The sequence below is a fragment of the Salmo salar genome, chromosome 02 (genome assembly GCF_965601325.2).
Source record: "Salmo salar chromosome 02, fSalSal1, whole genome shotgun sequence".
NCBI classification, from domain to species: domain Eukaryota; kingdom Metazoa; phylum Chordata; class Actinopteri; order Salmoniformes; family Salmonidae; genus Salmo; species Salmo salar.
The window spans coordinates 24,395,196-24,420,515 of NC_138292.1; the positions used below are offsets into that span (position 1 = coordinate 24,395,196).

The 25,320-nt window shown below is 45.5% G+C and overlaps 1 protein-coding gene across 3 annotated transcripts in view; it reads left to right on the plus strand.

The window, feature by feature from the left end:
- The window catches only part of LOC106574911 (multiple epidermal growth factor-like domains protein 8), a 37,524-nt gene extending 15,470 nt beyond the window's left edge, over positions 1-22,054 (plus strand). For all 3 annotated transcript variants that reach the window (XM_082961212.1, XM_045712924.2, XM_082961213.1), the window contains exons 23-43: positions 1,369-1,582; positions 2,002-2,245; positions 2,363-2,495; positions 2,623-2,873; positions 3,044-3,154; positions 3,234-3,352; positions 3,522-3,759; positions 3,940-4,111; positions 4,389-4,552; positions 4,748-4,883; positions 4,992-5,223; positions 5,403-5,529; positions 5,606-5,822; positions 5,942-6,156; positions 6,301-6,496; positions 6,755-6,923; positions 10,379-10,571; positions 10,956-11,126; positions 11,473-11,603; positions 18,135-18,267; positions 18,460-22,054. In XM_082961212.1, coding sequence (XP_082817338.1) covers positions 1,369-1,582; positions 2,002-2,245; positions 2,363-2,495; positions 2,623-2,873; positions 3,044-3,154; positions 3,234-3,352; positions 3,522-3,759; positions 3,940-4,111; positions 4,389-4,552; positions 4,748-4,883; positions 4,992-5,223; positions 5,403-5,529; positions 5,606-5,822; positions 5,942-6,156; positions 6,301-6,496; positions 6,755-6,923; positions 10,379-10,571; positions 10,956-11,126; positions 11,473-11,603; positions 18,135-18,267; positions 18,460-19,956 — 5,063 coding nt within the window. In that variant the 3' untranslated portion in view covers positions 19,957-22,054. The remainder of the gene's footprint in view (positions 1-1,368; positions 1,583-2,001; positions 2,246-2,362; positions 2,496-2,622; positions 2,874-3,043; positions 3,155-3,233; positions 3,353-3,521; positions 3,760-3,939; positions 4,112-4,388; positions 4,553-4,747; positions 4,884-4,991; positions 5,224-5,402; positions 5,530-5,605; positions 5,823-5,941; positions 6,157-6,300; positions 6,497-6,754; positions 6,924-10,378; positions 10,572-10,955; positions 11,127-11,472; positions 11,604-18,134; positions 18,268-18,459) is intronic.
- Positions 22,055-25,320: the final 3,266 nt, after the last annotated feature.

Consider the following 25,320-nt stretch of genomic DNA (forward strand, 5'->3'; position numbering starts at 1 on the left):
CAAGACCTCTGCAATCCGCCCTGGCATGCTGTCAATTAACTTCTGGGCCACATCCTGACTGATGGCAGCCCATTCTTGCATAATCAATGCTTGGAGTTTGTCAGAATTTGTGGGGTTTTGTTTGTCCACCCGCTTCTTGAGGATTGACCACAAGTTTTCAAAGGGATTAAGGTCTGGGGAGTTTCCTGGCCATGGACCCAAAATATCGATGTTTTGTTCCCCGAGCCACTTAGTTATCACTTTTTCCTTATGGCAAGGTGCTACATCATGCTGGAAAAGGCATTGTTCATCACCAAACTGTTCCTGGATGGTTTGGAGAAGTTGCTCTCGGAGGATGTGTTGGTACCATTCCTTATTCATGGCTGTGTTCTTAGGCAAAATTGTGAGTGAGCCCACTCCCTTGGCTGAGAAGCAACCCCACACATGAATGGTCTCAGGATGCTTTACTGTTGGCATGACACAGGACTGATGGTAGCGCTCACCTGGTCTGCTCCGGTCAAGCTTTTTTCCGGATGCCCCAAACGATCGGAAAGGGCATTCATCAGAGAAAATGACTTTACCCCAGTCCTCAGCAGTCCAATCCCTGTACCTTTTGCAGAATATCAGTCTGTCCCTGATGTTTTTCCTGGAGAGACGTGGCTCCAAAAGTCTTCTGCCTGCTGCCATTCCTTAGCAAGCTCTGTACTGGTGGTGCCCCGATCCCGCAGCTGAATCAACTTTAGGAGACTGTCCTGGTGCTTGCTGGACTTTCTTCGGCGCCCTGAAGCCTTCTTCACAACAATTGAACCGCTCTCCTTGAAGTTCTTGATGATCTGATAAATGGTTGATTTAGGTGCAATCTTACTGGCAGCAATATCCTTGCCTGTGAAGCCCTTTTTGTGCAAAGCAATGATGACGGCACGTGTTTCCTTGCAGGTAACCATGGTTGACAGAGGAAGAACAATGATTCCACGCACCACGCTCCTTTTGAAGCTTCCAGTCTGTTATTCGAATCAATCAGCATGACAGAGTGATCTCCAGCCTTGTCCTCGTCAACACTCACACCTGTGGTAACGAGAGAATCACTGACATGATGTCAGCTGGTCCTTTTGTGGCAGGGCTGAAATGCAGTGGAAATGTTTTTGGGGGATTCAGCTCATTTGCATGGCAAAGAGGGACTTTGCAGTTAATTGCAATTTATCTGATCACTCTTCATAACATTCTGGAGTATATGCAAATTGCCATCATACAACCTGAGGCAGCAGACTTTGTGAAAATGTACATTTGTGTCATTCTCAAAACTTTTGGCCACGACTGTAGTTTATTAATTTCAAAAGTTATAATTTTCTCTAATTAGTTAATGTGCTCTCCGTTCTCCCTTCTCCTCAGATTGGACAATGGGTCTCCAGTGTGAGCACTGTCGACCAGGGAGTTTTGGTTCTGCGCTGGCCGGGGGCGGGGGCTGTGTGCCCTGCCAGTGTAACGGCCATGGAGGCCCCCTCCTGGGCTACTGCCACAATCAGACAGGCCAATGCTACTGCACACACCACACCCAGGGACCACACTGTGAATCCTGCTTGCCTGGATACTACGGAGACCCCAGGTGAGGGGGACAGACAATGGACTCTGGATGGATGGATTTATTATCCCCAGTGAGGAAATTAGTTTTGCAGCATTACAAGGGGCAAATAATAGGCATTCTGTAAATGATCTGTTTTATAGAACAGTATGTGTACTGTGCATCAGCAACTAGTTGCTATGTGCTCTGTAATTAAGAACCTGCTTACTATTGTGGCTAATTTCTCTATTACCAAATGAGGAGAAACAAACTTCACACACCAGTCAGAGTTATACTTAAACTGCAATAGTTAACAGAATACTCTATTCTGTCGAATAAAACAACCATTATAATACAATACAAGCATTATAACATAATCTTGCAATTTCCACGACACTATACATTTGAATGTTTGACTTTTTCTCACTTAATGCATATCACTTATATAACTCTCTCTTCCTCAGGAATAATGGCACCTGTTTCCGTCAGTGTCAGGGGCGCTCTGTGATCCTGTCCCACCAGTCACCCCTCTCTGAGCTCCCCATCTCGTCCTCCATGGGGTGGCGAGGGGGAGTCGGGGGGAAGGGGGGACTCTCCCACTGTCTGTGGGTCCTGTCTGTCTCTGAGAACCTGGCCCCCTGTGTGCCGGGCGAGCTGTGCCCTCCTGTGGCTCTCACCCTGCACCCAGACTCCTACACACAGTGCACTGTGAGTACTAACCACACACACTAACTCCTACAACAGACTGATGTTTATTGTGCTGTAGTGAACAGAGCCACCAGCATTCCCATGGCCTGAGATGTATTTTCTGTCTCTCACACACAGAGCTCCTACGTTTACGTGTTTGACGGCCTGCCTCGTTTCTTGAGCAACGGGGTGGTGCACTCGGACCACAACCTGATTGGCGCATTCTGTGGGACGACCCGGACTCAGCCAATCACAGTGGAGGCCACTTCAGGTTAAAACTAGTCATTTTTTTTAAAGTTTTAAAATAAAGTTTTTCTCCAACTTATTTTCTGACTGTAAATATCATGAGTAGTATTGAAAGATTCCCTCTCTGATCCCTCTGTTTTTCTCTCTCCCAGGTGTGATCTCTGTCTACTTTGAAGCCAACGTCTCGTCCGACCGTCCTCAGGGTTTCAACGCCTCCTTCTGGGTGCGGCGCTGTCGCCAGGGTTCTGAGGCGGGGGAGGATGGGTCACCCGTATGCCAGGGAGGGGCGCAGTGCAGCGGGGGGCTGTGCCAGTGTACTCCGGGGTATGGGGGACCGTACTGCGACAGGCCCCTCTGTCCCGGGGGCTGTGGGCTAGCAGAGGGCCGAGGCTCCTGCAACTTGGTGAGAGGGACTGAACAGTAGCACTGTTACTGCAAGACAGTGTGAATGCTCATTGTTGTTTTGTTGGTGTTTTGATGTTTTCCTCTTTGTTTATCCTGTTCCTATATATTGCAGTCTCTTGTGTGTCTCTGTTAACCCTCTCTCTCTCTCTCTCTATGTGTACGTTTTAGTCTCTGGGAGTGTGTGTGTGTGCAGACGGTTGGGGTGGCTCTGACTGCTCCACCCCTCTGGACTCCAGCAGCCTAGTTTGGGAAACCCTACTGGACACACAGCTCACAGCGGTAAGAACAAGGACACACATATATAAAAACACTCCCACCACAGAGTGTCACAGTGTTAAACTTCCCCCTCCCTCCACAGAACCAGGCCCACAGGTTCCTCCACCGGATGGGCCATTCTCTAGTGTCTGGGCCCCAGGGGAACCTCTGGATGTATGGAGGCCTCTCTCTCTCAGAGGGCATCCTGGGAAACGTCTACAGGTGGGGGGGATGACTTTTTAATAGCTGTGTTTTTATTAACGTTCATTTAAAGATGCCTTTTATGAGACAGCAATTTTTTGTTGTTGTAATTGTTTGAAATTACCAGTAATTCATATCAGTTAGTTTCTCTGTATGTCTCTCTTCCCTCTGTGTTGATTGGTGGGTTCAGGTACTCTGTGTTGGAGCGGCGCTGGACTCAGATGCTGACCAGCTCAGTGGAGGAAGGCTCCACCCCCAGCCCCCGCTACCACCATGCCTCTGCCCTTCTGGCCAGTCACGAGCCTCTCTCCGACGCCCAGGGAGCCACTCACAACCTCATGCTGGTGGTGGGCGGTGTCACGCAGAAGGGCGTCGCCATGGATACATGGAGCCTCAACCTCAGCAGTCTGGTGTGGAGACAGCACAAGGTTAGAGTTGGTTTGTTTAGTTTTAATAATCCACCATCTTGCCTTACTTGGGAAAATATATGAACAAAAAAACACTAAACATAAAATATTGGTAGTTAACTGTCAGCCTACACCCCACGATTCAATTTACTATAGACTTGTTCTATGTAACCAATTAGTCTGTGTCCTCTTCCCCCACAGAGCTCAGTGCTGCCACCGGTGGCAGGTCATACTCTAACGGTGCGTCGGGACACCTCTATGCTGCTCATCGGAGGTTACTCTCCAGAGAACGGCTTCAACCATCACCTGCTGGAGTTCAACATCCACTCTGGCAACTGGACCGTCACCCCCCACACCGGCACACCTCCTACAGGTCAGAAGGACCTCCACCTGCACTCATTAACTCACTTAGTACCTGCCAATCTGGAAAGTCCATACTCAGCTTTCGTGGAACCTCTCCCACTAAGTAGGCATAGAATATAAAGATTGAGGTGCATCCATTATGGTTGGAGCAAAGAGTTATTTCTGACACCATGAACTGTAAACTGCTGTCCCTTATGATGTTGCATGATTTACCAGTCTGTTGATTAACCCTTAACCCTCCCGTGTTGCCTCTTGACTGACTCCTGTGTGTCCTGTCCTCTCTTCAGGTCTGTATGGCCACTCGGCTGTGTACCACGAGCAGACGGACGCCGTGTACGTGTTCGGAGGCTACCGCTTCCACGTGGAGACAGTGGAGCCCTCAGGAGAGCTCTACAGTCTCTACTATGCCAACCTCACCTGGTCCCTACTGGTCCCCTCACAGGGGAATAAGGTAGGTAGTACCACGGCAGCTTTACCACGAGAACATGCTTCTTTCACAACTAGCTAACCGGTATTTAAACAGCTTTTACATGTTCCCAGGCTGGTCTTAATTGATGACATCGTCATTATATCGTAACAATTATTCTTAAATGAACACGTTCTTTTTTCTTTCTCCCTCGCTTACTTTCTCCCTCTCTCTCCCCAGCCCCTGTCTCGTTTCTTCCACGCTGCAGCCCTGATAAAAGACACTATGGTGATCGTGGGAGGGAGGACAGGAGTGGAGGACTACAGCAACACAGTGTCTCTGTACCAGATCAACTGTAACACCTGGATACAGCCAGGTAACTGTGTGACTGACACTACATGTGACTAGCCAAAACACTGCATATATGCTCAGTTTGATGATGATGTGGAGATTATCCTAACGTTTCTCCCTTCCTCTCTCTCAGACTCGGCGGTGGGCGAGCCGGTTAACCGTTCAGTCTCTCTGGCCATGGTGGGCTGGGGTGGGCGGCTGTTCCTCTCTGGGGGGTTCAACGGGGTCACCCTGGGGCGTCTCCTCACCCTGACCCTTCCCTCTGACCCCTGTGCCTTGCTGCCCACGCCCGAGGCCTGCAACACCACCACAGGCAGCTGTGTCTGGTGCAGGGGCACCTGCGCCGCCTCCGATACCGCTGAGAGGTACAGCTATGGTTATCATGGGAATGATGTTGTTTCCAAGTTGTTGACTGTCTTTTATTTTGGAGGTGTTTCTTGGGGTTGTCACTTTGTGTAATCATGTTTATTCTTTCCCTATCTCAGAATTAGTGACAAACTATCCCTTCTCTACCTCTTTATGGTGTGTTGTCCCACTCTCTCAGACTGGGCTGTTCCATTGGTCAGTCTCCCTGCTCCCCCACCCCTCGTTTACCAGACCAGTGTCGCAGACTGAAGACCTGCAGCGAGTGTCTGGCACGCCACCCCAGGACCTTCTCTAGCCCCTCACAGGTAATACACACACGCAAACGCACACAAACACCAGCTCAGACAGTACACACACACACTAACCTCCCCTCTCTGTCAGTCCCAGTCTGCTCTGCAGTGTAAGTGGTGCACCAACTGTCCAGAGGGAGCATGCATCAGCAGTACAGTCAGCTGCACCTCCGAACACGACTGCAGGATCAACCAGAGAGAGATCTTCCTGTCCAGCAACTGTACTGAGACCAGCTGTGAGGCCTCCGACTGCCCCAAGTGCACCGCCTCAGGGAAGTGCATGTGGACACGCCAGTTCAAACGCACCGGTGAGAGACACCGCCATTCACCTTCTATTGCTAGGGACAGGAGTCTTGGGTTGACCACTAGACTAAGTTGTGGCTGGAACTGAGAACCACTCTCTTACATCTTGTTGCGGTTCCTCCAGGCGAGACCAGGCGCATCCTGAGTGTGAACCCCACCTACGACTGGACGTGCTTCAGCTACGCCCTGCTCAACGTGTCCCCCATGCAGGTGGAGTCCTCCCCCCCTCTGCCCTGCCCGCCCCCCTGCCACCACCTCAGCACTTGCAGCCTCTGCCTGGGCTCCCGGGGCTCAGACGGGGGCTGGCAGCACTGTATGTGGAGCATGGCACTGCAGCAGGTAAGACGGAGACAGACTGTGTGTGGGTGGCGGGTAGGGGCATATCTGTGTCTATTTTTTGCCAAAAATATATTTCTGCATTGTAGCTTAAAAAATGAACAAGACTATGTTTCTGTCCTCCCTTCCCCCTCTCCTCTCCTCCAGTGTGTGAGTCCGTCCTTCGTGCCTCTGCGCTGTGAGGCGGGTCAGTGTGGTCGTCTGCTGTCTGGTGGGGACTCCTGCTCCCCCCAGTGCGCCCAGCTCACCCAGTGCTCTCAATGCATCGCCTGGCCCCAGTGTGGCTGGTGTGCTGCCCGGGGGGGCAACGGGGCTGGACGCTGCCAGCAGGGAGGCCTCGACGGTGAGGGGAACAGAATTGAGTAGACCTTGAGAATATCCTTTTATAGGATAGAATAATAGATCCTCATCCTATGTATGTATGTATGTATGTATGTATGTATGTATGTATGTATGTATGTATGTATGTATGTATGTATGTATGAATACAATATGAGCTTTATAGAATGCAACTTTATTGTCCTTCATTTAGTGTTATATTCTCTACTCCCGATAACTATTTCAAGTTACCTCTTCTCACTTTCCCCTGTGTGTGTGTCAGGTGTGAGTGAGGGAGTGTGTCCCCAGAGGAACAGCAGCTGGTCCTTCCTCCACTGCCCAGAGGAGGATGAGTGTGCCAACGGCAACCACCACTGTAACATCACCCAGGACTGCCATGACCTGACCCAGGGATACCACTGCACCTGCAAGCAGGGCTACGTTCTCAGCCGGTAGGAAGGCACACGTCACAATCATCATTAACGGCAGAAGTAGCAGCACTTGGATACCTCCGCAGCAATACACACACAACCTCATCATCACAATCATCAGTACTACCACTCCACCTGTCCTGTAAACATTCAGTTGGTATACATGCATAGTATCCTGAAAAGGTTCTACAGCTGTACCATTGAGATCATCTTGACTGGCTGCATCACTGCTTGGTATGGCAATAGCACCGACCTCGATCGCATGGTGCTACAAAGGGTTGTGCGGACAGCCCAGTACGTCACTGGGGCCGAGTTCCCTGCCATCCAGGACATCTATATCAGGAGGTACGGAAGGAAGGCCCGGAAAATTGTTAAAGACTCCAACCATAGACTATTCTCTCTGCTTCCGCACAGCAAGCGGTACCGATGCATCAGGTCTGACACCAACAGGCTCGTAAACAGCTTCTATCCCCAAACAATAAGCCTGATAATTAGCTAACAGAATAGCTACACAGACTGAGTTTGTCTTGGATCTTTATTGACCTCTTATTTCAATATTTGCACTGTCTCTATGCACACTCACAGGGCCCTACACACTCACACACTGTCACTCCAACACACTCACACACTGTCACTCCAACACACTGTCACTCCAACACACTCACACACTGTCACACCAACACACTCACACACTGTCACTCCAACACACTGTCACTCCAACACACTCACACACTGTCACTCCAACACACGCACACAAACACTCACTCCATCATCTGCTCACTCACACATTATATGCACATACATTTATACTGACTCTACACACCCGCCCACTCACTCACATACAAGCTGCTGCTAATCTGTTTATCTTATATCCTGTTGCCTAGTCAGTCACCTTACCCCTGTACATATCTCCTAGATCCTAGTGCCGCTTTTGATACCATCGATCACCACATTCTTTTGGAGAGATTGGAAACCCAAATTGGTCTACATGGACAAGTTCTGGCCTGGTTTAGATCTTATCTGTCGGAAAGATATCAGTTTGTCTCTGTGAATGGTTTGTCCTCTGACAAATCAATTGTAAATTTTGGTGTTCCTCAAGGTTCCGTTTTAGGACCACTATTGTTTTCACTATATATTTTACCTCTTGGGGATGTCATTCGAAAACATAATGTTAAATTTCACTGCTATGCGGACGACACACAGCTGTACATTTCAATGAAACATGGTGAAGCCCCAAAATTGCCCTCGCTAGAAGCCTGTGTTTCAGACATAAAGAAGTGGATGGCTGCAAACTTTCTACTTTTAAACTCGGACAAAACAGAGATGCTTGTTCTAGGTCCCAAGAAACAAAGAGATCTTCTGTTAAATCTGACAATTAATCTGGATGGTTGTACAGTCGTCTCAAATAAAACTGTGAAGGACCTCGGCGTTACTCTGGACCCTGATCTCTCTTTTGAAGAACATATCAAGACTGTTTCAAGGACAGCTTTTTTCCATCTACGTAACATTGCAAAAATCAGAAACTTTCTGTCCAAAAATGACGCAGAAAAATTAATCCATGCTTTTGTTACTTCTAGGTTGGACTACTGCAATGCTCTACTTTCCGGCTACCCGGATAAAGCACTAAATAAACTTCAGTTAGTGCTAAATACGGCTGCTAGAATCCTGACTAGAACCAAAAAATTTGATCATATTACTCCAGTGCTAGCCTCCCTACACTGGCTTCCTGTTAAGGCAAGGGCTGATTTCAAGGTTTTACTGCTAACCTACAAAGCATTACATGGGCTTGCTCCTACCTATTTTTCCGATTTGGTCCTGCCGTACATACCTACACGTACGCTACGATCACAAGACGCAGGCCTCCTAATTGTCCCTAGAATTTCTAAGCAAACGGCTGGAGGTAGGGCTTTCTCCTATAGAACTCCATTTTTATGGAATGGTCTGCCTACCCATGTGAGAGACGCAGACTCAGTCTCAATCTTTAAGTCTTTACTGAAGACTTATCTCTTCAGTAGGTCCTATGATTAAGTATAGTCTGGCCCAGGAGTGTGAAGGTGAACGGAAAGGCTGGAGCAACGAACCACCCTTGCTGTCTCTGCCTTGCCGGTTCCCCTCTCTCCACTGGGATTCTCTGCCTCTAACCCTATTACAGGGGCTGAGTCACTGGCTTACTGGTGTTCTTCCATGCCGTCCATGGGAGGGGTGCGTCACTTGAGTGGGCTGAGTCACTGACGTGGTCTTCCTGTCTGGGTTGGCGCCCCCCCCCTTGGGTTGTGCCGTGGCGGAGATCTTTGTGGGCTATACTCGGCCTTGTCTTAGGACGGTAAGTTGGTGGTTGGAGACATCCCTCTAGTGGTGTGGGGGCTGTGCTTTGGCAAAGTGGGTGGGGTTATATCCTGCCTGTTTGGCCCTGTCCGGGGGTTTCATCGGATGGGGCCACAGTGTCTCCTGATCCCTCCTGTCTCAGCCTCCAGTATTTATGCTGCAGTAGTTTGTGTCGGGGGGCTAGGGTCAGTCTATTACATCTGGAGTATTTCTCTTGTCTTATCCGGTGTCCTGTGTGAATTTAAATATGCTCTCTAATTCTCTCTTTCTCTCTTTCTTTCTTTCTCTCGGAGGACCTGAGCCCTAGGACCATGCCTCAGGACTACCTGGTATGATGACTCCTTGCTGTCCACCTGGCCGTGCTGCTGCTCCAGTTTCAACTGTTCTGCCTGCGGCTATGGAACCCTGACCTGTTCACCGGACGTGCTTGTTGCACCCTCGACAACTACTATGATGATTATTATTTGACCATGCTGGTCATTTATGAACATTTTAACATCTTGACCATGTTCTGTTATAATATCCACCCGGCACAGCCAGAAGAGGACTGGCCACCCCTCATAGCCTGGTTCCTGTCTAGGTTTCTTCCTAGGTTTTTGGCCTTTCTAGGGAGTTTTTCCTAGGGAGTTTTTCCTAGCCACCGTGCTTCTTTCACATGCATTGCTTGCTGTTTGGGGTTTTAGGCTGGGTTTCTGTACAGCACTTTGAGATATCAGCTGATGTACGAAGGGCTATATAAATAAATTTGATTTGATATCTACCTCCATCACTCCAGTATCCCTGCACATGTAAATATGGTATTGGAACAGACTTTTTAAATATTTCTTGTGTATAGTATCCTTATTGCTTACTTTATTGTGTATTTCATATTTCTTATTTCTCATGTTTTTTTCTAGTAATACATTGATTATTGCATTGTTTGGTTTTGAGTTTGCAAGAAAGGCATTTCGCTGTACTTGTGCATGTGACATTAAAACTTGGAAACAAACAGAGCTACAAATTCAGTAGACATACATACATACATACATACATACATACATACATACATACATACATACATACATACATACATACATACATACATACATACATACATACATACATAGTATCCGTTTAAGTTGCTCCTCTTTCTCTCTACTCCCTCTCTGCAGTGTGTCAGGCCAGTGTGAGCCGGTGTGTGCTCAGGGCTGTGTCAACGGGACCTGTGTGTCCCCGGGAGTGTGTCAGTGTCACTTTGGCTTTGTGGGGGACAACTGCTCGTCTCAGTGTCGCTGTAACAAACACAGCAACTGTAAAGGAGTGTCTGAGCCTGACAAGTGTCTGGAGTGTAAAAACAACACTATGGTGAGTGGGGCAGACACACACACACACACACACACACATACACACATATATATATATATATATATATATATACACATACATACATACATACATACATACATACATACATACATACATACATACAATCACGTGCTGAAATACTGTGTGATTGTGTATATATATATATATATATATATATATATATATATATATATATATATATATATATATATATATATATATATATATATATATATATAACTGTAAGATTATGCATGTCACAGCCCAATGTGTATCTTGAGTGCCAAAACACTAGTGACACACTGGTGCTGATCCCAGGTCAGATTCTCAGTTCATTCAGTGTATCAAATACTGATGTTTGTGGCTCTCTCTCCCCTGTTCCAGGGTGATCACTGTGAGAAGTGTAAGCCCCTGTATGTGGGATCGGCGGTGGGTGGGGGGACGTGCCGCCCCTGTCGGGAGTTCTGCAGGGGGAACAGCGCAGTGTGTCTGTCCCGGGATGAACTCAAGAGGGCGCTAGACCACCCCCAAGACCACCCTCTGGACCCAGTCAGCGTAAGTGACTCACTGTCTGTTTTACTTCATTTATATGTTCTTTCCAACTTGCTTTGAGTTTATTAATGGATTACTTTGGATCTGATCAACAACCTCTTTTGTGGTCATATCAAATTTTATTAGTCACATGCGCCGAATACAACAGGTGTGGACCTTTACAGTGAAATGCTTACTTACAAGCTCCTAACCAACCATGCAGTTTAAAAAAATACGGATAAGAAATAAAAGTAACAAGTAATTAAAGAGATTTATGTGCAAGCTAGAAACTCACTGTGTAGGAACAGGTATACCATCTTGGATGTCATTTAACTGCAATTATCTTGTTGAACTCCCTCTCCATTATCAGATTATTCAGTGGGTGTCGGAGGGTCCTACAGAGGACTCCGCGGTTTGTGTGAGCTGCCAGAACAACAGCGTGGGGGACAAGTGTGAGAGCTGCCTCAGCGGTTACTTCCTATTGCAGGGGAACTGTGACAAGTGAGTAGTGATTCCTTTCAAATGAACCTCTAGCCACATCTAATTCACTTGTAATCAGTGGTGGAAAAAATACTAAAATCTCATACTTGAGTAAAGATATCTTAATAGAAAATGACTCAAGTAAAAGTGAAAGTCACCCAGTAAAATACTACTTGAGTAAAAGTCTAAAAGTATTTGGTTTTAAATATACCTAAGTATCGATAGTAAATGTAGTTGCTAAAATATACTTAATTATCAAAAGTAAAAGTATGAATAAGTTTACATTTCTTATATTAAGCAAACCAGATGGCACAATTTTCTTTTTTTCTTTTATTTACGGATAGCCAGGGTCACACTCCAACACTCAGACATCATTTAAAAAAGCATTTGTGTTTAGTGAGTCTGTCCGGTCAGAGGCAGTAGGGATGACCAGAGATGTTCTCTTGATAAGTGTGTGAAATTGGACAATTTTCGGTCCTGCTAAGCATTCAAAATGTAACGAGTACTTTTGAGTGTCGGGGAAAATGTATGGTGTAAAAAGTCAATTTTCTTTAGGAATGTAAAAGTAAAAGTTGTCAAATATAAATAGTAAAATACAGATACCACAAAAAAATACTTAAGTAATACTTTAACTTCAGTACTTTACACCACTGCTTAATGGATGAAAGGGACATGGAGCCATATTTTGGTGTTCACACCCATCCGAATCAAATCAGTTTATTTGTCACGTGCACCAAATACAACAGGTGCACCAAATACAACAACCTTACAGTGAAATACTTACTTACAGGCTCTAACCAACAGTGCAATTTCTAAGTAAAAAAAGGTATTCGGTGAACAATAGATGAGTGAAGAAATAAAAACAACAGTAAAAAAGACAGTGAAGAATAACAGTAGCGAGGCTACATACAGGCACCGGTTAGTTGGGCTGATTTGAGGTAGTATGTACATGTAGGTATGATTAAAGTGACTATGCATATATGATAAACAGAGAGTAGCAGTAGCATAAGAGGGGTTGGCGGGTGGTGGGTGGGTGGACACAAATCAGATAGTCCGGGTAGCCAATGTGTGGGGGCACCGGTTAGTCAGGCTGATTGAGGTAGTATGTACATGAATGTATAGTTAAAGTGACTATGCATATATGATAAACCGAGAGTAGCAGCAGCATAAAAGTGGGGTTGGGGAGGGGCACAATATGCAAATAGTCCGGGTAGCCATTTGATTACCTGTTCAGGAGTCTTATGGCTTGGGGGTAAAAACTGTTGAAGTCTTTTGGTCCTAGACTTGACACTCCGGTACCGCTTGCCATGCGGTAGTAGAGAGAACAGTCTGTCTATGACTGGGGTGGCTGGGGTCTTTGACAATTTTTAGGGCCTTCCTCTGACACCGCCTGGTGTAGAGGTCCTGGATGGCAGGCAGCTTAGCCCCAGTGATGTACTGGGCCGTACGCACTACCCTCTGTAGTACCTTGCGGTCGGAGGCCGAGCAGTTGCAGTACCAGGCAGTGATGCAACCAATCAGGATGCTCTCGATGTTGAAGCTGTAGAACATTTTGATGATCTGAGGACCCATGATGAATCTTTTTAGTTTCCTGAGGGGAAATAATTTATATATATATATATATATATATATATAATCAAATCTATTTAGTCTCAAATAAATAATGAAACATGTTCAATTTGGTTTAAAACAGGCAAAAACAAAGTGTTGGAGAAGAAAGTAAAAGTGCAATATTTGCCATGTAAAAAAGCTAACGTTTAAGTTCCTTACTCAGAACATGAGAACATATGAAAGCTGGTGGTTCCTTTTAACATGAGTCTTCAATATTCCCAGGTAAGAAGTTTGAGGTTGTAGTTATTATAGGACTATTTCTCTCTATACTATTTGTATTTCATATACCTTTGACTATTGGATGTTCTTATAGGCACTATAGTATTGCCAGCCTAATCTCGGGAGTTGATAGGCTTGAAGTCATAAACAGCACAATGCTTGAAGCACAGCGAAGAGCTGCTGGCAGATGCGGGAAAGTGCTGTTTGAATGACTGCTCACGAGCCTGCTCCTGCCTACCACTACTCAGTCAGACTGCTCTATCAAATATCAAATCATAGACTTAATTATAATATAATAACACACAGAAATACGAGCCTTAGGTCATTAACTTCTATGGGCTACGTGGGACGCTAGCGAGTGAACACAGCCAGTGAAATATCAGGGCGGCAAATTCAAAACAACAAAATCTCATAATTCAAATTTATCAAACGTACAACTATTTTACACCATTTTAAAGATACACTTGTCCTTAATCCAACCACATTGTCCGATTTCAAAAAGGCTTTACGGCGAAAGCATAAAGTTAGATTATGTTAGGACAGAGCGTCAACAAGAAAAACCACACAGCCATTTTCTAAGCAGGAGAGGGGTCACAAAAAACAGAAATACAGCTAAAATTAAGCACTAACCTTTGACGTTCTTCATCAGATGACACTCCTAGGACTCAATGTTACACAATACATGTATGTTTTGTTCGAAAAAGTTCATATTTATATTTAAAAAAAAACATTTTACATTAGTGCGTGATGTTCAGAAAATATTTTGCCTCAAACTTCCGGTGAATTAGCACAACAATTTACAAAAATACTCATTATAAACATTGATAAAATATTAAACTGTTATTCAAAGAATTATAGATAAACATCTCCTTAATGCAACCGCTGTGACAGATTTCAAAAAAGCTTCACGGGGAAAGCACACTTTGCAATAATCTGAGTACGGCACTCAGAAAAATACATCAGGCAATACAGATACCCGCCATTTCGGAGTCATCTAAAATCATAAATAGCATTATAAATATTCACTTACCTTTGATCTTCATCAGAAGGCACTTCCAGGAATCCCAGATCCACAATAAATGTTGTTTTGTTCGATGAAGTCCATAATTTATGTCCAAATACCTCCGTTGTTTGCGCGTTCAGTAAGCTACTCCAAATGTAGGAAGCGCGCCGAAAATTTCACCACGATCAATCTTTAGGCCCTTTTTAACATAAAACGTCAATAATATTCCAACCAGACGATTCCAGCGTCTTGAAAAATGTTATGGAACACATGTTATGGAACACAGCACATCACGTGAACGCGCGCCAATGAACTCATGTCATTTTCTGAGTCACCAGCTTCCCGGCATTCTTGTTCGCTCTCTGTTCACTGCAAAAGCCTGAAACAAGGTTCTTAAGACTGTTGACATCTAGTGGAAGCCTTAGGAAGTGCAAAATGAACCCTAAGTCGCTGTGTGTTAGATAGGCAATGACTTGAAAAGACTACAAGCATCAGATTTCCCACTTCCTGGTTGGATTTTTCTCAGGTTTTTGCCTGCCATATGAGTTCTGTTATACTCACAGACATCATTCAAACCGTTTTAGAAACTTCAGAGTGTTTTCTATCCAAATCGACTAATAATATGCAAATATTTGACTGGGCCCGAGTATTAGGCAGTTTACTCTGGGCACGCATTTAATCCGAAATCGAAAATACTGCCCCCTATACCTTAAGTTAATATGGTCAAATCCGAAAACTATAATTTCGAAAAACAAAACGTTTATTCTTTCAGTGAAATACGGAACCGTTCCGTATTTTATCTAACGGGTGGCATCCCTAAGTCTAAATATTGCTGTTACATTGCACAACCTTCAATGTTATGTCATAATTATGTACAATTCTGGCAAATTAATTACAGTCTTTGTTAGGAAGAAATGGTCTTCACACAGTTCGCCAGGCAGCCCAAACTGCTGCATATACCCTGACTCTGCTTGCACAGAACGCAAGAGAAGTGACACAATTTCCCTAGTTAAAAGAAATTCATGTTAGCAGGCAATATTAACTAAATATGCAGGTTTAAAAATATATACTTGTGTATTGATTTTAAGAAAGGCATTGATGTTTATGGTTAGGTACACATTGGTGCAACGATAGTGCTTTATCCGTGAATGAGATTGTTAAATCATCACCCGTTTGGCGAAGTAGGCTGTGATTCGATGATAAATTAACAGGCACCGCATCGATTATATGCAACGCAGGACAAGCTAGTTAACCACACATGGTTGATGATATTACTAGTTTAACTAGTGATTATGTTAAGATTTGATTGTTTTTTATAAGATAAGTTTAATGCTAGCTAGCAACTTACCTTGGCTCCTTGCTGCACTCGCGTAACAGGTAGCCAGCCTGCCACGCAGTCTCCTTATGGAGTGCAATGTAATAGGCCATAATCGGTGTCCAAAAATGCAGATTACCGATTGTTATGAAATCTTGAAATCGGCCTAATTAATCGGCCATTCCGATTAATCGGTTGACCTCTAGTTTGGACCATTTTAGTTTGTTGGTGATGTGAACACCAAGGAACTTGAAGCTCTCAACCTGCTCCACTACAGCCCCGTCGAAATGGGGGCGTGCTCGGTCTTCCTTTTCTTGTAGTACACAATCATCTCCTTAGTCTTGATTACATTGAGGGATAGGTTGTTATTCTGGCACCACCCGACCAGGTCTCTGACCTCCCTATAGGCTGTCTCATTGTTGTGTCGTCTGCAAACTTAATGATGGTGTTGGAGTCGTGCCTGGCCACGCCTTTCAAAGCACTTCATGCTATGGACTTGAGTGCTACGGGTCTGTTGTCATTTAGGCATGTTACCTTAGTGCTCTTGGGCACAGGGACTATGGTGGTCTGCTTGAAACATGTTGGTATTACAGACTCAATCATGTTGAAAATGTCAGTGAAGACACCTGCCAGTTGGTCAGCACATGCCCAGAGCACACGTCCTGGTAATCCGTCTGGCCCCGCAGCATTGTGTATGTTGACCTGTTTAAAGGTCTTACTCACGTCGGCTACGGAGAGCATGGTCACACAGTCGTCCGGAACAGCTGATGCTCTCATGCATGCCTCAGTGTTGCTTGCCTCGACGCAAGCATAGAAGTGATTTAGCTCGTCTGATAGGCTCGTGTCACTGGGCAGCTCGCGGCTGTGCTTCCCTTTTGTAGTATGTAATAGTTTGCAAGCCCTGCCACATAAGACGAGCATCAGAGCCGGTGTAGTACGATTCAATCTTAGCCCTGTATTGACGCTTTGCCTGTTTGATGGTTCATCGGAGGGCATAGCAGGATTTCTTATAAGATTCTGGGTTAGAGTCCCGCTCCTTGAAAGCGACAGCTCTACCCTTTAGCTCAGTGCGAATGTTGCCTGTAATCCATGGCTTCTGGTTGGGGTATGTACGTACAGTCACTGTGGGGACGACATCCTCGACGCACTTATTGATAAAGCCAGTGACTGATGTGGTGTACTCCTCAATGCCATCGGAAGAATCCCGGAACATGCTCCAGTCTGTGATAGCAAAACAGTCCTGTAGTTTAGCATCTGCTTCATCTGACCACTTTTTTTATAGACCGAGTCACTGGTGCTTCCTGCTTTAATTTTTGCTTGTAAGCAGGAATCAGGAGGATAGAGTTGTGGTCAGATTTACCAAATGGAGGGAGAGCTTTGTATGCTTCTCTGTGAGTGGAGTACAGGTGATCTAGAATTGTTTTCCCTCTGGTTGTACATTTAACATGTATGATAGAAATGAAGTGGAACTGATTTAAGTTTCCCTGCATTAAAGTCACCGGCCACTAGGAGCACCGCCTCTGGGTGAGCAGGTTTCCTGTTTGCTTATTTCCTTATACAGCTCATTGAGTGCGGTTTTAGTGGCAGCATCCGTCTGTGGTGGGAAATAAACAGCCACGAAAAGTATAGCTGAAAACTCGCTTGGCAAATAGTGTGGTCTGCAATTTATCATAAGATACTCTACTTCAGGCGAGCAAAATCTAGAGACTTCCTTTGATTTCGTGCACCAGCTGTTGTTTACAAATATGCACAGGCCGCCCCCCCTCGTCTTACCGGAGTGTGCTGTTCTATCTTGCCGGTGCAGCGTATATCCCGCTAGCTGAATATCCATGTCATCATTCAGCCACGATTCCGTGAAACATAATATATTACAGTTTTGTGTCCTGTTGGTAGGATATTCGTGATCGTACCTCGTCTAATTTTTTGTCCAATGATTGCACGTTGGCGAGTAATATTGACGGTAACGGCAGCTTTCCCACTCGCTTTCTGCGGATCCTTACGAGGACACCGCTCTGTGTCCTCTGTACTTGCATCTCTTCCTCTTGCCAATAACGGGGATGTTGGCCTTGTCAGGTGTTCGGAGTATGTCCTGTCTTTGTCTAATCCAAGGTGAGTGATTGCTGTCCTGATATCCAGAAGCTCTTTTTTTGCCGTAAGATACGGTGGCAGAAACATTATGTACAAAATAAGTTACAAATAAAAAACTTAATAGCATAATTGGTTGGGCGCCCGTAAAACTGCTGTCATTTCTTCCGCCGCCATTTTTCTTCCGGCGCCATCTTCACTTTTCCAGATTGTGAACTTCAGAAGAGTGTTCTTGATGAAGGTGTGATTCTGTAAAAATCACTTTGGAGGGCTGAATCCCACAGAAAGCTGAAATGCTCTTTGTTCCTCCCACCTGCAGGTGTCAGTGTAACGGCCATGCAGACACGTGTAATGAACATGACGGCACAGGCTGCCCATGTCAGAACAACACAGAGACCTCTTCCTGCCTCAGCAGCCCGCAGAGCGACAGGAAGGACTGCTACAGAACACAGGTATGGATAGGATAGTGCAGGCACTAGACACAGTTTACAAGCAGGTATACTGATACAGCCTGGGGAGTTCTGAATACGTATACCTTGATTTTCCTGGTTGTAAAGATCACATCCATATACAGGCAATAAGCACAGTACTTACATGCTCTTGTATTTCTTGTTTCTTCTCCCTATCTGGAATCCTCCACGCAGTGCGCCAAGTGCAAAGACTCCTTCAACGGCACACCGGTAAACGGGCGCCAGTGCTACCGGCAGTTCAACGTGGACAATGAGTGCTGCTTCGACCCCACCTCTCAGACAAATTGCTTCCACGACCCCACCATCCGCAATCTGCCCAAGGGACGCACCGTCTTCTTCGCTGCCCAGCCAAAGTTCACCAACGTGGACATCCGGGTCACCATCGACGTGACCTTCGGGGAGGTGGAGGTGTACGTGTCCAACTCCCACGACACCTTCATCGTAGAAGTGGACCGCCACACAGGCATCCATGCCATCAAGATCGAGGATGAGTCGGCGGCCCGAGGTGGGGCGGGCGGGGGGGATAAGGAGACGCCTCCATCACCTATGAAGGTGTATGCCAACTCCTCATCCAGCCTGGCTGGGCCCATGCTCCCCAACACCCCCCTGCAGCTCCACGCCAAGCCCCAGGGGGCGGACAGGGAGGTACGGGAGGCCAAGACGGAGGGGCTCATCTCCTACATCACGGTGTGGAAGCCCCAGACGGTACTGATTGTTCGAGGTGTCCGTGACCGCGTGGTCATCACCTTCCCCCATGAGGTCCACTCCCTGAAGTCCAGCCGTTTCTACATCGCCCTGCGTGGGGTAGGCACCGAGGAGAGACAGGGCGAGTCCCAGGGCCTGCTCTTCCTCCGCCAGGATCAGGCCCACATCGACCTGTTCGTCTTCTTCTCTGTTTTCTTCTCCTGCTTCTTCCTCTTCCTCTCCGTCTGCGTCCTCCTCTGGAAGATCAAGCAGTTCATGGACTTCCGCCGAGAGCAGAGGCGTCATATCCAGGAAATGACCAAGATGGCGTCCAGGCCCTTCGCCAAGCTCACTGTCTATTTGGAGCCAGAGGAGCCCCAGCTCATCTACCTGCCCTCCACAGGGGGCGGAGGGGTGGGGGGCAGTGCCGTGTCCCTAGCCCATCCACGCACAGGCAAGCTGGGGGGCATTGTAGTTGGCCAGAGGGGGCGAGCTGGAGCCATCTCCTACAAACACGAGCCAGGCTCCGGCCCCACCGTCCACCACCACCTTACCCTGGGCGGAGGCGGCAACAGTGGGCAGCACCTGCCCCTGCATTACCTCAACACCCACCACTATGTCCCCACCACCGCCAACACCACGGCCTCGCACCACCACCACCCGTCCTCCCACAGCGGCTACCAGCACTTCTGCCGCTCCGACCCCTTCTTGTCCCAGCTCATGGGCTTCTCCTACTCCACCTTCAAGGTGGGGCCCATCACCCTGGAGCCCACGGACGACGGCATGGCCGGGGTGGCCACCGTCCTCATCCAGCTGCCGGGGGGCATCCTGGCCCCTAACCGCGCCTGCCTAGGGTCCGCCCTGGTCACACTACGGCAGAATCTCCAGGAGTACTGTGGTCACGGCAATGGAGGGGGACACCCCGGGGTGGGAGGGGGGCGCAAAGGCCTGCTAGGGCATCAGCACCTCACCACCATGGCTATGTAGAGAAGAGAGGGGGAGAAAGGAAAAAGAAAGTGGGTAAGAGAGAGAGGGGTATGTGGTGGGGTGGTAGTAACATGTTAAGAGGTTAGAAGAGAGATGGGGAGTTACATGAAAAAGGCCATACAGGAGAAAGTTGTATAAGAGCCTGTTGAAGTTGATAGGATCGTACCTTTATATACACTGTTTCAATATTGATTGTCTGTTATTCTGTCATGTATCGCTATATTTCAAACGCTTCACGTGACCAAGCCAGCTATCTCTAAAATGCACTACAACTACACGTAATATCAGCTCAACCATTCAGTTGCATCCTGTCTGCGTCCGCTATCGAGGTATGAGTGCAGTCGACAACCAGAGACTTTTGCTGCACTGTCGTTTTTTGGAATGACCAATAAAAGTAGGGATGATAACTACTGGCGTTGGAACCAACATGTGCTTTATACCCCAAAAAGTGACAATCAAACATTGCCATTAAAAACAAGAGACAGAAGGCGCAGTCCGCCAGGATGTGCAACATTGAATTGACATGATAGGAAAAATTCAAAAGTGATGCTTGTTTGTCAGATGTTTTTTATATCATGGTAGTAATGATGAGTAATATTAATTGTAACTTAATATATGGCAGGCTTTTAAGCTAAGTGTCTGTTTATGAACTCAAACCCCTAAGTATATATTTGTGCATGTTCATTCACAGGACCTGTTACTTGGTTCTTTATCGGTTGCTGTTGTGTTTGTTTCTCTGCTCATCTGCCTCCGGTTCTTCTGCCTTTGAACTCCCAGGCCTACAACTAACAATCCTGTTGTGTTTGTTTCTCTGCTCATCTGCCTCCGGTTCTTGGGCCTTTGAACTCCCAGGCCTACAACTAACAATCCTGTTGTGTTTGTTTCTCTGCTCATCTGCCTCCGGTTCTTGGGCCTTTGAACTCCCAGGCCTACAACTAACAATCCTGTTGTGTTTGTTTCTCTGCTCATCTGCCTCCGGTTCTTCTGCCTTTGAACTCCCAGGCCTACAACTAACAATCCTGTTGTGTTTGTTTCTCTGCTCATCTGCCTCCGGTTCTTGGGCCTTTGAACTCCCAGGCCTACAACTAACAATCCTGTTGTGTTTGTTTCTCTGCTCATCTGCCTCCGGTTCTTGGGCCTTGGAACTCCCAGGCCTACAACTAACAATCCTGTTGTGTTTGTTTCTCTGCTCATCTGCCTCCGGTTCTTGGGCCTTGGAACTCCCAGGCCTACAACTAACAATCCTGTTGTGTATTGTTTCCTATTGTGAGGCTTATGGAGAACATATTAAGCAAAGCAACACTTTTGACACATTTCATATCTGTTTAAATTGATTTTGTTACAAATGAAGGATTTAACTTGGTTGTCATCAGACTTCTGTCCCTGTAGCCATTTTATGAGTGGATAACATAACACTATGTATTGTTTAGTTTCTAAGGATTTTATTTCAGTTCTTTGATATGAACTGTATGTTAAATTATATGGTTTTGTTTTTGGCTCTCTCGGTTGGATGATTGTATCAGCCAATGAGAGCTATGATTAGAATTTAATTAACTTTTTGGATTTGTCTTGTGACAAATGGAACCATTAGTATGTGGAACAACATTTTTTATGGAAATTAAGTCAGATTATAATGGAGACAAGGAAAGGGACAAAATATGTGCAAAGCTGCATCTTCCTACTGAAAGATAACATGAATGGGAAAAAAGTGTTATTTTCAAGGAGGGTGTGTTCCATTTTTTGTTACTGTTTTTGCATTCTCATATGAATCCCCCCAAGATAATCTGAATGGTGCTAATGGATACACTACAAAAAAACAACCATTAGGCTACAAAATGATTAGTCGTTCTCATTTACATGTATTTAATCGAATATATAACAAATGACAGCTTTCTTGTTTAGTAGCATTGCACCTAATTAAGGAAAATTGTAACGCTATCTTCAGCTACGCTTGAGTCCGGTCACAAGCATTATTAAACTGGTTACATTGTGCTTGTCTTGTATTTGTGTGTTTACATTATTCATTTGCGCTTGTTCTTTTGAAGGGAACACTGCGCTGGTGATGAGTAGGTGCCAATATTAAAAGTGCAAGATGACACCTCTTGTGCATGTTTTATTTTTTAGTGAAAGGGGGGCGATAGTTGAGATCGACTAGTTATATTCTCTTTAACTAGGCAAGTCAGTTAAGAACACATTCTTATTTGCAATGACGGCCTAGGAACAGTGCCTTGTTCAGATCGGGAATTCGGTCTATCAACATTTCGGTTACTGGCCCAACACTAGGCTACCTGCCACACCTATTCATGTCAGTCCAACACACAATTTAAATGGTGGCAGATTCCTTGGTTGAAGAACATTTTATCCTGTTACGTCATCAGTAGGGGAAGGCTATAGGCGTTTGTAAATTCGCTCTGGCTATCGGGTGCAATGATTGAATAACATGTATGTGTACATGCGAGCGGTGCCAGAACGCAGAATAACTGATGCATTTACGAACGCTCAACACCCGTTGAAAATGGCCGGTGTCAGTAATCATCGGCAAAAACATTTAATTAAATTGTTTCCAGCAGCACAGTTAGTCGCCAACGCTCTGGATAACATGAAAACCGCCTAACCAGCTCTGCTAGGTCAAGTAAAATGGTCAGAGTGCGGTGTTCTCTCATTTATGTCTGGAAGTAACTTGCAAGCTAGTTAACTTTAGCCAGTTAGCTTGGGTGTTTGACTGCCGTTGTGAGGTCAGAAGGCTCGGATCAACCCTACTCCTCCGCCACAGCGTACAGAGCGCACCCATTGGCACACCAGAGTGAATTTACGAACGCACCCTATAAATGGACAGTCCTGGCCCGCAAACCGATAGGCTATTTAATTTCAGAATGGGTTACAATTAGGTTAAGGTCAGTAGGTACCCACACTTTTCTGCGAGTATCCCTTTTAAAATCATCATCAATCAGTAGACTACATATTTCTACATGACACCCATGCCAAAGATGTGCAAACAGAGTTCTTCCGGTCACTGTGTTTGAATCGAAGAAGGTAAATTAAGTTATTTAGACTTCTGTCCGTGAACGACTTGTTTCCTAAGCAAACGTTTACGCTCATCGTTGATATGTTTATAACAAAGTTACGTTAGGTGACCATTGTCAAATGTATTTAAATAAGATGTAGGAAGCTGCGTAATTTGGTATATCCAAGTTTCACTAAAACCACGTGATGTGTTTTTGTAGCTATCTCGCGCCGTTTTAAAACAAAGACCACATTTTCTAGCTAGATTCTTGACAGCTTTAACCGTAGCTCAATTAAACGCCGTTTCAAATAGCCGCCTGTCCCTTTTTAATAGCCGGTCAACGGCACACATGTCAGCAAATATACGCCTGTTTCAAATAAACGTCAGGTCTAAATTAGTTTAACTGGTTAAAATGAATTGTTTTACTTAGTTTAATATTTTTGATTTGGTACGTTTAAATTATTCAGTATTGACTTGTGTTTTTATCGCCAGTAAGAAACTGCTAGTTGCGAAAATAATAATCGCCGAAAATGTATTTTCAAATAATTATTTGTCAAAGATGTATTTTTTTAATTTTAAGAGGCATACTAAGACTAAAACATTAGTGTGTAAGTGATAACACTAGTTCAGGAAATTAAGAAATTGATTAAAATTCTGCAATTTCACAACTATGCAAAGCTGTGTGCATTAAGAAAATACTCTGAACATGCCACATTTTCAAAGATTTGACTGAGTTAAGGAAATCAGTCATTTTAAATAAATTCATTGGGCCCTAATCTATGAATTTAACATGACTGGGAATAACATAACAAGAACAAGAAAAATAAAAAGTTAGGGGCGTGGATCAGAAAAACAGTCTGTATTTGGTGTGACCACCTTTTGCCTCATGCAGTGTGACACATCTTCATATAGAGTTGATCAGGCTGTTGATTGTGGCCTGTGGAATGTTGTCCCACTCCACTTCAATGTCTGCGAAGTTGCTGGATCTTGGCGGGAACTGGAACACCCTGTTGTGCACAACGATCCAGAGCATTCCAAACATGCTCAATTGGTGACATATCTAGTGTGTATGCAGGCCATGGAAGAACTGGGACATTTTCAGCTTCTAGGAATTGTGTACCGATCCTTACGTCGTGGGGCTGTGCGGAAACATGAGGTGGAGGAGGAATGGCACGACAATGGGCCTCAGGATTTCGTCACGGTATCGCTGTGCATTCAAATTGCCATCGATAAAATGCAATTCTGTTCGTTGTCCGTAGTTTATGCCTGTCCAAACCATAACCCCACCGATCGCCCACATGCCATACACACTGTCTGCCATCTACCCGGTACAGTTGAAACTGGAATTCATCCGTGAAGAGCACACTTCTCCAGCGTGCCAGTAGCCATCGAAGGTGAGCATTTGCCCACTGAAGTCGGTTACGATGCCCAACTGCAGTCAGGTCAAGACCTTGGTGAGGACAACAAGCAAGCAGATACAATTCCCTGAGACAGTTTCTGACAGTTTGTGCAGAATTTCTTTGGTTGCTCAAACCCATAGTTTCATCAGCTGGCCGGTAGCTTGTCTCAGACAATCCCGCAGCTGGATGTGGATGTCCTGGGCTGGTGTGGTTACACATGGTCTGCGGTTGTGAGACCGGTTGGAAGTTTGAGGCAGATTAAATGAACATTCCTGCAGTCAGCAATTGCAGGCTGCCTCAACTTGAGACACCTGTGGCATTGTTGTATGACACACCTTTTAGTGGCCTTTTATTGTCCCCAGCTCAAGGTGCAACTGTGTAATGATGTGTATAGTCCGTGTGGCTCAGTTGGTTGAGCAGGGTGCTTTCAACACCAGGGTTGTGGGCTCAATTCACACGGGGGCCCAGTACGGAGAAATAAACTATGGGATAAGAGTGTCTGCTAAATGACTAAAATGTAAATGTATTCATGCTGTTTAATCAGCTTCCTGATGTGCTACACCTGTCAGGTGGATAGGTTATCTTGGCAAAGGAGAAATGCTCACTAACAGGGATGTAAACAAATTTGTGCAACCTTTTTTTGAGAATTTCTTTTGGTAAATATGGAAAATTTGATCTATTATTTTAGCTCATGAAACATAGGACCAACACTTTTGCGTTTATATTTTTGTTCAGTGTAGATGCCTTGCTCAAATAGAAGCCTGTCTCTAATAATGGCCTATTATGTAGTGATTTAATAAAATAAATGCCTGGGACATTCATTTAAGACAACTAGCCTTGTTAGTTGAATGATTCAACTTTTTGCTAATAATCCATAATTGTGTGTAATCATCATTGCCTTAGCAGCCTAAGTCTGCAGTGTTGGGTGTATAGGCTGTAATGGTCCTGGGATACACTGTA